A 12,842-nucleotide genomic window follows, 5' to 3' on the forward strand; every position below is an offset into this window, starting at 1 on the left:
CTCGGCTCTTCCAGGATGTAATCTACTCGCCACGGGCAAGTAGATTACATACATTGTCGAGCCCTGGCTATCATTAAGAAGTATGTCAGCAAATAGGTTGCCATAGGTTCAAATGGGACTGGTCAGCCTTCAGTACCAGGTTTAGGTCCCAGGAGGGCATAGGAATTGGAAGTTGAGAGAAGAGGTTTGTTATACCCTTAAGGAACTATTTGGTTGTTGAATGTGATGAAGACTTTGTCGTAACAGTTTTTCTGGTGCCAGATGGGCTACTATCACTGGTGGTACCAATGTCAACTCACATATCAGGAAGGTCTTAGGGCATTTCACCTTATCTCTCAATATCAAAGATTCAGTGCACAGGCCCAAAGGGTCTGTGGACCTATCATTGACACCAGATACTGACAACTGCCATGAGGCCTGGGTGCCAGAGGAACACGGGCTTAGTGCTGGTAGTGCCAAGGATACAGAGTGAGGTGTTGACTGTGTTCAGCTATCCCTGAGTTTATGGAGGTGACTTTGGAGAGGACACTCCACACTGTTTCTTTGACCTATGTTCAAATGCGAAGGTTGAGGGAAAGATTCATGTCCACAGGAGGACTGGGTCAGAAAGCTGCCTCCGCAAAGATATTTTTGGCAGTTCTCTGTTCTTGTGGAATCTCAGGCAGAGCTGCTCGAAGAAGGAACACTTCTGCTGGATGTGGCCCTCATCAATGCAAAGTATGCACTGGAAGTGCTTGTCTGCAACTGGGATCACCTCGCTGCAAGTGCGGCCTTTCTTGAAGCCCGGAGAGCTGAGACTCCCACTACGGGGAGCTGACAAAAGAACATAGTTCTTTCTTTCTGGGGGAAAGGAGGAGCATGGCCAAAGAAACAGAATGAGGAAAGAAACAAAAGAGGTTTCAAAGCTAAAATTTAGCAAAAGTAAGAGAGTTAATCTACAACCAAACAGTTAAGGCTCCATGTCTAGCCAGGAGTGGTCAAGAAGAAATTGAGGATGATTAGGTCACATGCACTGGCTAGCCTCATTTCGCAACATAAGGAGAGATAGTGTACACATGGGCCTGACAGATACTGCTACTGAAGTTCTCTGATCAGCAGCTACAGTGCAGCAGCCATAGGGACTCTACTTTAAGAAGAAATAATTTTTTATCTCCAAGAAAGCATCCAAATGTAAGTAGCTTTAGAAAAAAAAAATTCTACTACAAATTCAACTGAACAATAATTAAATCAATATAGCATTGTAATACTGCTATTTCCATTCTCTGCTTTTTGTTTTGATAATTAACATTTGCATTCCGTTGCAAATGCAAATACTATAATTATTAACAACAGTTGAACGTACTAGCAATTTGGAGACTGGAATAACTTGGAATTATTTGCATTCTATATTCGATCAAGCACTTGTCTTCTAATTAAGCTATTTTCTTCCTACACATTTACCTTTGTTTCTTCGTTCATCTTTAAAGCCCAGTGTAGTGAAGCCAGGTAACAATTTGCTTGACAAAGAACTCAGATCCACTGGGTGAGTTTCTTCCTCTATAATAATTTGATTAAATAAAATATTCATATTATATGTTTAGCGATCTTTTCAAACTATCCTACTATACATTTTATATATTCCTGATTATGGAATCAAGATTATTTAATCTTAAAGAGTATTTGGATACTCGTCATACTGATGGAAGATGCCATAAAACTAAATAAAAATAAAATGTAATGCAAGAAGTACAACCACAACAATCCAAGTTCTTGTTCTAATTTTCCAAACACATTCAATTACACATAGCTAAATTTCAAGGATTCAACCAAAAGTTTGGGTTTTTTTTTTAGTGCACAGTATCATCTTAACATTTCCTCTTGTCACAAGAGCAAAAACAGCAATGTCTTAAATAATGCTTAATTTTTTTATGCTTAAAAAACAAACAATCCCTCCCCCCCTCCCAAAAAAACCCAGCCTGTAGAAAGAATCATATAAACAGCAATGTTTACAGAGACAAAGGCTACAATGAAAAAATAAGAATGCTAAATTAATGTGCAAATTTATAATTGTGATTATGGAGACTCTACGCTCAAGTTCCATAAAATGTTTTAATTAAGATAGACGGCATAAGTGATTTTGAATGTGTCCTGTTTCTATACTTAATGAAATGAAAAACATATTATACTTACAATGATTTCACTGAACATTGAGAGAGGATGTGGGGGCTTTGTCTGACTTATAGGAGATGTGCTGCCCTTCTAATGGCTAGAGATTTACTACAGGTTGTACCTCCCTAAACTGGGACTCTCTGGTTTGGCAACATCCACTGTCTGGCGGGACCGTGGATATTCCTGGACCAGAGAGCCCAGGGGAAGGGGGTCTCAAGCAACACAAGGAGCACAGCGTCAGAGGGCTCAGGCAGTGCAGGGAATCCTGTGATGCAGCCGGGAGTCCCGTGGCAGGGGGTCCACCAGAGCGGGGAGCGCCGGTGGTGCAGCCAGAAGTCCTGCGCGAGGGGCTCAGTCAGTGCAGGGATTCCCACAGCACAGAGCTCAGGCAGCATGGGGAGCTCCGGTGGTTTGTACAGATCTGCTTTCTGTAGCAATGTGCTTCTTAGGGAGAACTTAGGCTTCTATCAGTAGCACATTGCTACAGGAAGCAGCTCTGTACGAGCAACTGGCAGTACAGCCAGGAGTGCGGCAGGGGCTCAGACAGTACAGAATCCCGCAATGCGGCTGCAGACCTGCAGCAGGGGGCTCAGCTGAGAGTCCCAGGGCTGAGAGGGCCAGTCAGGGCTGGCAGCACAGCTGGCTGAGGGCAAAGGGGGCTGGCTGGGCCAAGAAAGCAGAGCTGGCAAGTGCCTGGGAGGCCAATGTCAAGGAACCTCCCCTGCTCCGACAAATTCCCTTGTTCGGGACCAGTCAGGTCCCAAGGGTGCCGGACCACAGAGGTCCAACCTGTAGAGTTACCAGCTACCACAGCTCCATACAATGTCAACATGGGTACTCTAAGCCCCCTACCCCATCTCTTACACTCACTTGCAGATGATGGGGTAGGTATTTATGCCTATGCCAGTGCAGTAAAAGCCCTCTATTATCTGGTCCAGGATAAGCAGTACCCATCTCTTTGTCCTCAATAGTAGTTAAAATACCAGGTTTCATTATGATCCTCTCAGGGCATTTATGCTAGTCACTCCTTTTTCAAAGAGGGGCAAGGAAGGAGCTGGGAAAGAAATGCTGCCTCACTCCCAGATTGACCAAGGTGAGGTGGGTTTTTTCACCTTCTCTAAAGCAGGCTGGGGGCTTAGTGGGCAAAAAATGAAGGGCCGCCAATGATGTTGCAACTCATTAAGTAAGCTTCAGGCAGACGTCCAGTGCAGGTACTCCACAGGGTATGAACATGAGATATTATGAAGTGGGAAAGATTTAAAAGGAGGTATTCTAAAAAAGAAAGAGTAGAAAAGAGGGGTTGAGGAAAGTTCAGGGCTCCAATTACTAATATGACAGGAACCCCCACTACTTTATAGCTCTCCCATGATTATTCTGGAAAGTGGCGGTCAAGTCCCAGCAGTGGGTTTGCTGAGGACCAGGACCAATAGAAGGGAGTGCTGCCAGCAGCTGTCTGGTTATATGTAAATGATTATGGAATGACCTGCATTGCACAATTCTATCTGCAGGATACCCCAAAATACTAAGGAATAAAGCTACAGTCTAATTAAACCACATCCAGTGACATCTGTCCTTCCGGCACAGCTGGACAATGGATTCTCTTTGATAGTGTTGCAAAGACATAAAATAACATTGTCAAAATTAGAGTTTATAAACCTCCAAACGATAAGCAACTGCACACAGGTAGATTAACTAAATCACACAATAATCAACATAGCTATGCCAATACAATTTAAAGTGCAGACCCATTTTCTGACATTCTCACTTGACTTTCAGTGTTTGTTATAAATGTCAAAGGGTGGCTGTCTCCACAACATCCCTTTGCAGCCTCTCAGGATGACCCTGAAAGCCATTTTTTCCCCTCAGATTCTCTTTTCCAGTATTCCACAGGGCATCCTCCTGTGTGCCTGCCTCAATATCCCCTTTCTCCTAGAGTCCTAAGCAACTCCACAAATGCTTTCAGATTATAGTCCTTTGAGGGTTAATTTACTATATAGACGGTCCCCAATCCAGATTTCCCCAGCACAGTCCATACAATTCATTCACTCTTTCAAATCCCAGCAGTCCATTAACACCAAGTAAAGTTTTAGCATTTCTCACCACATCGTACCCCACAGGTATAGCTCCAGCATCTTTCTCCACGCCTCACCAGTCAGGTATAATTCCAGCATCCCACCGAGGCTCGCCTCAGCCCCTCTTAGCTATAGTGCTTCACTGCCCTGTTTCTCTCCCACGTATGGTTCCAACTCTTGCATGGAGACATCAGCAGGCTCATCTCTTACCCAGCCATCAGCCTTCTTTAGATCAGAGAGCCAGGAGGTATCTCCCTGTGCTGCTCTCAGCCTTCATCTCTCTTTGGCCACAGCTCTCTATCTAGGGAAAGTTAGCAGGTGACTTTTCCTACCTCTTAACTGCCTTCCTGTCTCCTACTTTCACCAGCAGCTTGATCTGGCTCTGCTGCTCACCAGCAAACTCTCACAGCTCCCTCTATCTGGGGTTTCCTCTTCTTGAAGCTCTCAACCCAGCTCTGCTCTTCTTCTGAGCGGTCTCTGGACTCTGGCTTTCTCCCCCTTTCTGGGCCCTGGATTCTGAACTCTCCCCTGCCTCTGGGCTGCGTCTCATTTAAAACTTCCAGAGGCAGTCGCTCACTTCTCATTAGAACAAACGAGGGTGCATCTGGACTGAAACTGAGCCACATTTCATTTGAGGGGCCAGCTATCTTTTTACACCATAGTTACCATTAGAAATACATGGTTTAAAAGAACAAAACATTTACCTTCTGCTTCTGGATCTGATGAATTGACCACACTGAATAATAAAGATCCATCTCCATTCTTTTTCAGATACCCCATCTGTAAATAGAAGTTTATGGATAAAGGAATGGCCCTTATATTCACTGTTATAGCTCAAAACAATCCAAAATTGAAACAATGTATTTTAATTTACACGGGCTTCTTTGAAAAAATGTCCTAGTTGAACTTGGCCTAGCTTATACTGCTCTTTTCTAGTCCTTTTTCAGTAAAAATGAATGTAGGATCCTGGCTGTAGTTACTTCCTTCTAATTAATGCCAAGATTGAAGACATCCTTTGGAACAAATGTTTCTTTGTCCCTTATCTGACTCGTTACCATCCTTCCTAATTCAGACCTAAACTTGCTCCCCCAGGAAGAAACCCCATATTAACTCTGGTCCTCAGGTCTGATTTGTCCCCTTTTCTGACAAGAATTTTTAATAGTCAGCACAAGTATGCAACTCCCTCCTTTATGAGCCTTCTAAATCCTTGCTCTTCGAAGTATAAAAGTGAAATCCTGGCCCCACTGAAGGCAATGGGAGTTTTACTAATGATTCCACAGGAGCCAGGATTTTACCCAAGGTGTGAAATGCCATGGCTAAACCGCTCTTCATTCCAGCACATGAGACTACTGTGGCCATCCTTGATTATGTCCATTTCAAAATGCATTATGAACTGCTTATTCTCAAATCTTTTCAACACTTGCTCCATCTTGTTTCCGGGACATTATACCTTCCTGCACCCTTAGCACTCCCTTAACCCAATTTCTACAGAATCACAGGAATGAGATGAACTAGTTAATCCTTCTGTCTTTGAGATTAAATTTAGGACTTCAGTTCTCTTTTGTTTAAAGGAAACAGCAAACTTCAATTAGTACTGTATCAAGCCCTTAGGAAAAAATAAATTCACAGGATCATGACTACTTGTGCCTACACATCTAAGACAAGCTATGATCAGGAAGATGACTGATAAATAGGATTTGCAGGGACACAAAAACATGCTGATAACAGAGTAAAGCAGAAATAATTCCTAAGAACCCTCACATACATTCTAAGGCTTACTTCCAGCTACCTATTAATGTGGTAGACAAAAAGAGAATCCTGCCACTTTGTTATAGTCATCTCTAATGATAAGAAATCCAATGCAGTTAACCTAGATGTAACCTAAACACCTGATCATTTTCTCCAAGTGAAATTCTGCTGACATCTGACACGAACCCTACACACTATGTAAGAGTCACTTACTTCATCCCTCACTAAATGGCTTAAATGGGACCTAAGCAATATGCAGTCCTTTTGCTGGCCTTCCATAAAAGATGAATTTCACCTGCCATTTCTGACTCTTCAGAAATGTAAGTAATAGCCATAGAACCTACTTCCTGTGACATGACAAATATTTACAAGTCAGACACTATATAAAATGGTAGACTTGACCATGTTGTAGACCTTGCTGTTTGGTAGATATCTGCTGATCCTGTCTCGAGCTTCATCTGCTGCATGCTCCACCAAGGCTAGGACATGTTCTTCAGCAGTGCTGTCTGTCAGACTGCATGCATTTCCTTCGGGTTCAAATATGCAACTAAAACAAAGTGCAAATTGTTGAAATAAAAATGGAACCAAATGTGTTTTCAAAATAATAGCAAACTGAGTTTTGTGACTGCTAGCTAAGTAGTATACACATTTTAAAACACCAATCTTCTTCATAGTGTTAATTTGTATATATGTTTAATTCTTGCATGTGAATAAAGTCCTACCATAACTTCAATTTAAATAAACAACGGAGTAGACAAAAAATTTCCTTCATGATTTTAGTCATTTCTGTATTATTACAAACAATTGAAACATCTAATGTTAGTAACAAGATCATATTGGTCAACATCCATCACAAACTCTGGTTTCTGATGGCAAGTGTGAATTTTAATATTTACCTTTCAGTTGAATCCTTTTAACTAAAACAGCTACAAGTGGCTAAATACAATTGGAAAAATCACAAATCATGCATTAAAGGAGTGGGATATACTGTTTGAACTATTGCACGTATAAGTGCAAAAAAGGGAATGTTGGAGGAAGATGTGACGATACTGATGGAATGTGCCATCTCTGTATTATATAAATTTAAAAAAATAATGTTCAGTCTAAGGCTATGTCTATACTGCACAGTTATTTTGGAATAAGCTATTCCGGAATAGTTATTGAGAAATAGCTTATTTCAAAATAGAACGTCTACACTACAAGGAAGCCACAAAATTAGTCTGAGGCAGGCTTCCCCAATGTAGATGTGCTATCTCAATTTAGAGTGCCAGGAAGAATAACTTAGAATGGCCTTGGTGAGGGACTATTTCGAAATAGCAGAAGTGGAGAGTTTATACACACCTTATTGTAAAATAGCTATTTTGGAATAAGAGTTATTCTTTGTAGAATGAGGTTTACAGAAGTCGGAATAAGCTGCTGGTTATTTCAAATTTATTTCAAAATAATGCAATTGCTGTGTAGATGCTCTTATGATTATTTCGGAATAACAGCTGTTATTCCAAAAAAAACTTAGACATGCCCTAAAAGCCTTAAGAATTAGAAGGTCATGAGGCACCATGAGCAAGGTCTGAGGTTCTGTGTAAAGTGGTGCATAATTTAGCTTTCCTTACACTAATAATGCTTTCAGTCTACTTGCACCAATCTGTTTTCCATTCTGTGATCCTTCCAATCGCTCAGCATGCAAATTATATTAATACAGAATCCCTTAGGTCAGTGTTTCTCAAAATAGGCAGCAGCTGTTAACAGGTCGTCCTGGTTTGTTTGCTTAGTAGCTCTGCAGCCATGGAGCCTTGTGGCTTCCATTGGCCACAGTTTGCCGTTTATAGCCAAAGAGAGCCGCAGGAAGTTGCGTGGCCCAGAACGCTGGTTCCCGTGGCTCCCCTTGGCTGCAAACAGCAATTCATAGCCACGGGGAGCTGTGAGGCTCAGACTGCAGACGCATTAAGTAAAATTGGAGCATCTCATTAGCAGCACTGCCTTAAGCCTAGTGGCCCAAATTCAGATGTGATGTGTAAAATGGCAAATACTGCAAAAATAACATTTATAGAAAAATATAAAAGGTCATAGGTTCGTATTATTTTGAGGGAAATATCCATTACTGCCTTATTCATTCCCATTAACTAACAGATTAAAATCATTAAAAGCTTAGGTCTCGCTGACATTGAACAAGAGTCAAATTTTTACACTTCTGTTTCAGGAAACTTGACCAGTAAGAGATAAAGACCAAGGGTGTCATTTTCAAAAGCAAATCGGGCTAAATGCCGAAGTTATTTTTTAAAATGGAACAATCATCGAAGTCATTTACAACTTATTTGAAAATTTTACCTCACAGCGTACTACTGAAAGAAATCCTAAAGGATTTCCTGTCTCCTTTTTTATCACAAGTGATGTCTGAACAAACATATACCATTAGGCTCTGGTTTGGCTCCCACTACAAAAGAACTCCTAACTATAATGATTCATGATCAAGCCCTTCCTGTTGTACAAAATGCAAGTTGGTAAATGGGTGTGAATCTAAGTAATTCCAAGGGAGTTACAGAAACACTGAGGGGACCAGGAGAAGTTACAAATTATACTGAGAGCACCTCAAAATCTGACCAGCTAAATGGAATTAGAGACCAATAAGTCACAGTTATTTGAATTTATACTCTGGTAGAGCACCAAGAGGATTAGCATTAGCCTGAGACTCGGGAGGCTCAATACCCTGTTCTGCCACACTGGTGTTTTGAGGATAGATACACTTAAGACTGTGAAGTATTCAGATACTATGGTAATGGGCCTGTAAAAATCAGAACTGTGGCCCTATTGTACAAATCTAAATGAAGGTGCTCCTCCTTATTTTGTATATAAATCGTGTTGAGCCTGTATTCCCATTAAAAGAATCCAACTTCCAGTTTATTCTCAATTCCACCCAAGAAAAATAAAAGTTTTATGAATGAAAGCACTAGCACTTACATTATTGTACAACTCTTTCCCACTACAGTAGAACCTCACAGTTATGAACACGTTGGGAATGGACTAATTACAATAAGCAGGGCTCGACAAATACGCTCGTCCGCGGTGAGTAGATTTTACCAGCTGGCAAGTGCAAGGGCGGACTGGCCCAGTGGGCTGTTGTGATGGGCTGGCCGAAGCCTGCACTACGGGTGGCGTGGCCCCATCTGATCTGCCAGCTGGGTGGAGGAGTGGAATGCCGCCGGAGAGGGGGAAGTTCGGTGATTCTCGGTGCCGGGCTGCCTGTGTGCAGCTCCAGCGCAAGGAGACAGCGCGCGAGCCAGGGGGCGGGATGCTGGCAGACACCAGGATGCTTGCGTGACATGGCATCGTACATCACAGTCGGCGACCGCCGGATTAAAAAAGGCTCTGGCAGCCCCACAAACTGGAAGGCAGAAGCCAGGTAGAGGAGGGGAAGGAAAGGGAAAAAATAGGGAGAAGGGGCTTGTGCTGAGCGGGAGGGAGGCATGTCAGGAGAAGAAAGGGGAAGGCACCAAGGGACGGGGTGCAGGAGAGACAAATGCCAGGGGGCCAAGTGGATACAATGAGGGAAAGGGCAGGAGGGGAGGCGTCAGTGGGAGGGGGACAGGGTGATGCTGGGAGAGGAGAGAGTAAGGGCATTGGGGCCTAGCGGGGGGAGGAGGAGGTGCTGGGAGAAGGCTTGAAAGAAGGGGTGGGCATGAGGAAGGCAGGGATGGAGCAAGGCATGTGTGAGGGCACAGGGGCATGAGGAGAATGGGGGCAGAGGGTGGTGGGGGGTGGGCATCAGGAAAAAAGAGGACAAAGGGGGCAGGGGCAGTGAGGGAAGGGGGAGGCACCAGGAGGGTGCAGGTGCCAGAGGATTCTGGGGGTGAAGCAGAAGGGCGGACACCTGCAAGGGAGGGGTGAGGGACCAGGACCAGAGGAGAGAGGCAGAGCAGGTGTGTAGAGGGAGGTGTTAGGAGAGGGGATGAGGAGGGGTAGCTCACATGAACAGAGTGGGGCTACTGGAGGAATGGGCACGGGGGGGAGAGAGAAGAGAAGGGCTGATGTAGGGGGGCAGGTCTCAGGAAGGCTGAGGGCAGTGAGAAGGGCAGGAATCAGGACAGCAGAGGAGGGTGAGGTGTTGGGGGGCAGCAGGCACCAGGTGAGATGATGGAGCAAGGGGAGGAGACATGGCAGCAGAGGGAAAAGGCAGAGGTTTATAAGATATTTATTAATAACTTGGGTGCCACAGTAGCACATCCAAACAAGCCACATAAGCTCAGTACTGGTGCACAACACAAAATTCATTCTGCTCATGGGAGGAAACTCTTAGAGGGAACACTTCCCCCAGCCTCTCCGCCCCCGAGTTAATGTCACACACAGTGGGTTAATGCAATTGCAGGATAGTTGCATGAGGGGGGTTTGGTGGGGCCCTAACTAATCCCTATTGGTAGGAGGATGGTGGGAAAAGTCCTTAGAGGGGGGTCACATTATACCTTTTACTTCTGGTCATGTGTCCATCTTGCCCCAAGAGTGTTACCACCAGAGGCGTGGCTAATGGGAGTCAGGGGGTGTGTCTAATGGGGGTCAGGGGTATGGCTAATGGGGGGTCAAAGAATACATTTTTAAAAAATTCTTTGGGTGCACACCCTAATGAAATGTACTGCACATGCCTATGAAAATACTGTTGTAACTTTCACTGAAATTTTTGAGACCGCATCAAAACGTCAAAGAATGACAAACAACGATAACCGCGGCCATGATAACTGATGTAAACAAACATGCCATCCCGGTTGTCCCGTTCTCTGGTGGCGAGTCCCTTTTTGGTCTGGTGAGTAGGGTTTTGCATAATTTGTTGAGCCCTGACAATAAGTAAAATTACCTTACATTAAATATATTTGCAAAAATTTCGCTATTTTTTCAGTGTGTTTATTTTGTTCAATTGACAAAATTGCCAGTTGTTTCCCGTTTATAATCAATCAGATTTTTCTTTTCAATAAAAAAAAAACCCTTATAAACAAGAAGGGAAAAGGGGAAAACATATTTAAAGGATTTGTATCCTGACACACAAACCTTCACTTACAAAAAATGTATTATTTACTTATTTTGAACTTGATTTTTTTGCAACTTTTTTCATTACTTTAGTGTAAAGATAGTCATCCTTTAAAACATGAAGTTCATAGTTTCTCAATAAGTTTAATATCACTTAAAAGAATTATTCTGCAACTTCAAGAACTTTTGGGAAATATGATGATAAAAAGTGACAGACTCTTGGAGATGAAAGAGGCTTTAAGGCACCATCAAAGTACATTCGGATCGCATTTTTAAAGCACAGTTTGTAGAGGGAGGTATATTCATCCTTAGAAGCAATGTGGCTTGTTATGGATTTGGAACCATCAAGCTGTGAAACTACTGCATGGTCAAATTTCATGATAAATTGTATTACTTAAAACATAAAACGCAAAACTGCAACAAGTTGCTTCCTACTCCTTACCCCCTGCTGGTCTGCCGCACTGATCGAGAGAACAAGAGCTGCTACAAAGCAGTATCCATTAAGACCTTTACCTAATAACTTCTTTACTTGGCTTTTTGGATTTCTTGGCAGTCTCTACTTGTACGGGAACGACTTCAGGAACAGGTTCCTCAACAGCTGTGTCTTCATCACCCAAAAGAGCTGCCTGCTGAGAAAAATCCATGTCCTGCATAAACGACATGCTGCGCTTCAAAGCTAACAGCCGTTCCTAGAATCAGAAAGGACAGAGCGGCAGGGACTTTACCTTTCCCTCATAGCCAAGATGCTATGATAATGGGATGGGATGGGAATGGCCATGGCCCTATTTTGCTCTTACTGTCTTATTTCCAATGGTGATGCAACATGATTTGGTCATGGTAGCATGGCACCAGAATTTCTGCAACCTGACTATCAAGAAACAAGAAACATGCATGCAGTTACAGTTGTCTATTTTTCTTATAGACTTACCATAAGTGTATTGCAACACACACACACACACAAGTTAACCTATAAATAATACTCCATATTAACTCCATATTTTAGAGTAATAGACATGGGGAAAATCCCTCAAATCCACTATCTTTTTACAGCCATAAAGCTTTTTAAAAGAGCTCAGCTCATTTAAACACGATAAATGGAGTTTGTTTCTAGCGTGAGATCTTGCAGCAACAGTTTCAGCCTGAAACAAATTTTATAGTTGGGTTATATAGAGTTAGGCCCTGTTAGTGGGAAAGCATAATCGGGACCTAAAAGAAAGAGGATTTATAATGGAAATGCCAACAAGCACCTACATAAAACAGCGTGGGTGGGCACTGCTATAATTAATGATAGATGGATGATATAATGTTTATCACTATGACTGATTATAGTCCTTTCTACAAATCTTTTCTGCTTTTTGTTTTTAATAGATCTCTTACTTTGCTCATCATCTTAAAGCCTGTGTGGAGTATCTTCTTGGCTAGCTTGTAGTACACAGTATCTGGTCTGTTGTACGTCATTGCATTATCACACATCAGTTTAAAATCTGCCTGAAAAATACAAAACATAAGAGTTGCTAAAACTTCATAACCCTTCCAAAAACTGAACATAAAAGAGCTCCAGATAACATCCTGTGGAGACAGCCACATTAAGAAGCCTTCAATGTAAAGACATTTTGAGAACACCATGAAGTGTCCACGGACACAAGTGAATAAGAGTCAAAAATTTTAAAATGATTTACAAAGGGTTGCATTTTTTACTTTCTTATGAAGTGAAGTCCCGAAAGGTTACCTTTTATTTTATGCACACACAGCTTTTTCTTTGTTAGTTTTTTAAGCTCAGAAGTAAGCTGAAATATAAAGTTTAGCTTTTCTTGATTTTGCAGGAGAGCTTACTAGGAGGAGGGAGCAGTTACAGACATGTTT

General features: G+C 42.5%; 1 protein-coding gene across 5 annotated transcripts in view; it reads right to left on the reverse strand.

The window, feature by feature from the left end:
- The window catches only part of BRD9 (bromodomain containing 9), a 45,253-nt gene that overhangs the window by 13,297 nt on the left and 19,114 nt on the right, over positions 1-12,842 (reverse strand). For 2 of the 5 annotated variants that reach the window (XM_075921566.2, XM_075921572.2), the window contains exons 6-10: positions 12,357-12,467; positions 11,493-11,668; positions 6,372-6,516; positions 4,925-5,000; positions 1,441-1,536 (exon numbers count right to left, since the gene is read on the reverse strand). In XM_075921566.2, the coding sequence (XP_075777681.1) occupies positions 1,441-1,536; positions 4,925-5,000; positions 6,372-6,516; positions 11,493-11,668; positions 12,357-12,467 (604 nt within the window). The remainder of the gene's footprint in view (positions 1-1,440; positions 1,537-4,924; positions 5,001-6,371; positions 6,517-11,492; positions 11,669-12,356; positions 12,468-12,842) is intronic. The other 3 variants (XM_075921575.2, XM_075921574.2, XM_075921573.2) reach the window with 3 other exon arrangements.

This window comes from Pelodiscus sinensis, chromosome 2 (genome assembly GCF_052426305.1).
Source record: "Pelodiscus sinensis isolate ZL-2025 chromosome 2, ASM5242630v1, whole genome shotgun sequence".
Classification (NCBI taxonomy): Eukaryota; Metazoa; Chordata; order Testudines; family Trionychidae; genus Pelodiscus; species Pelodiscus sinensis.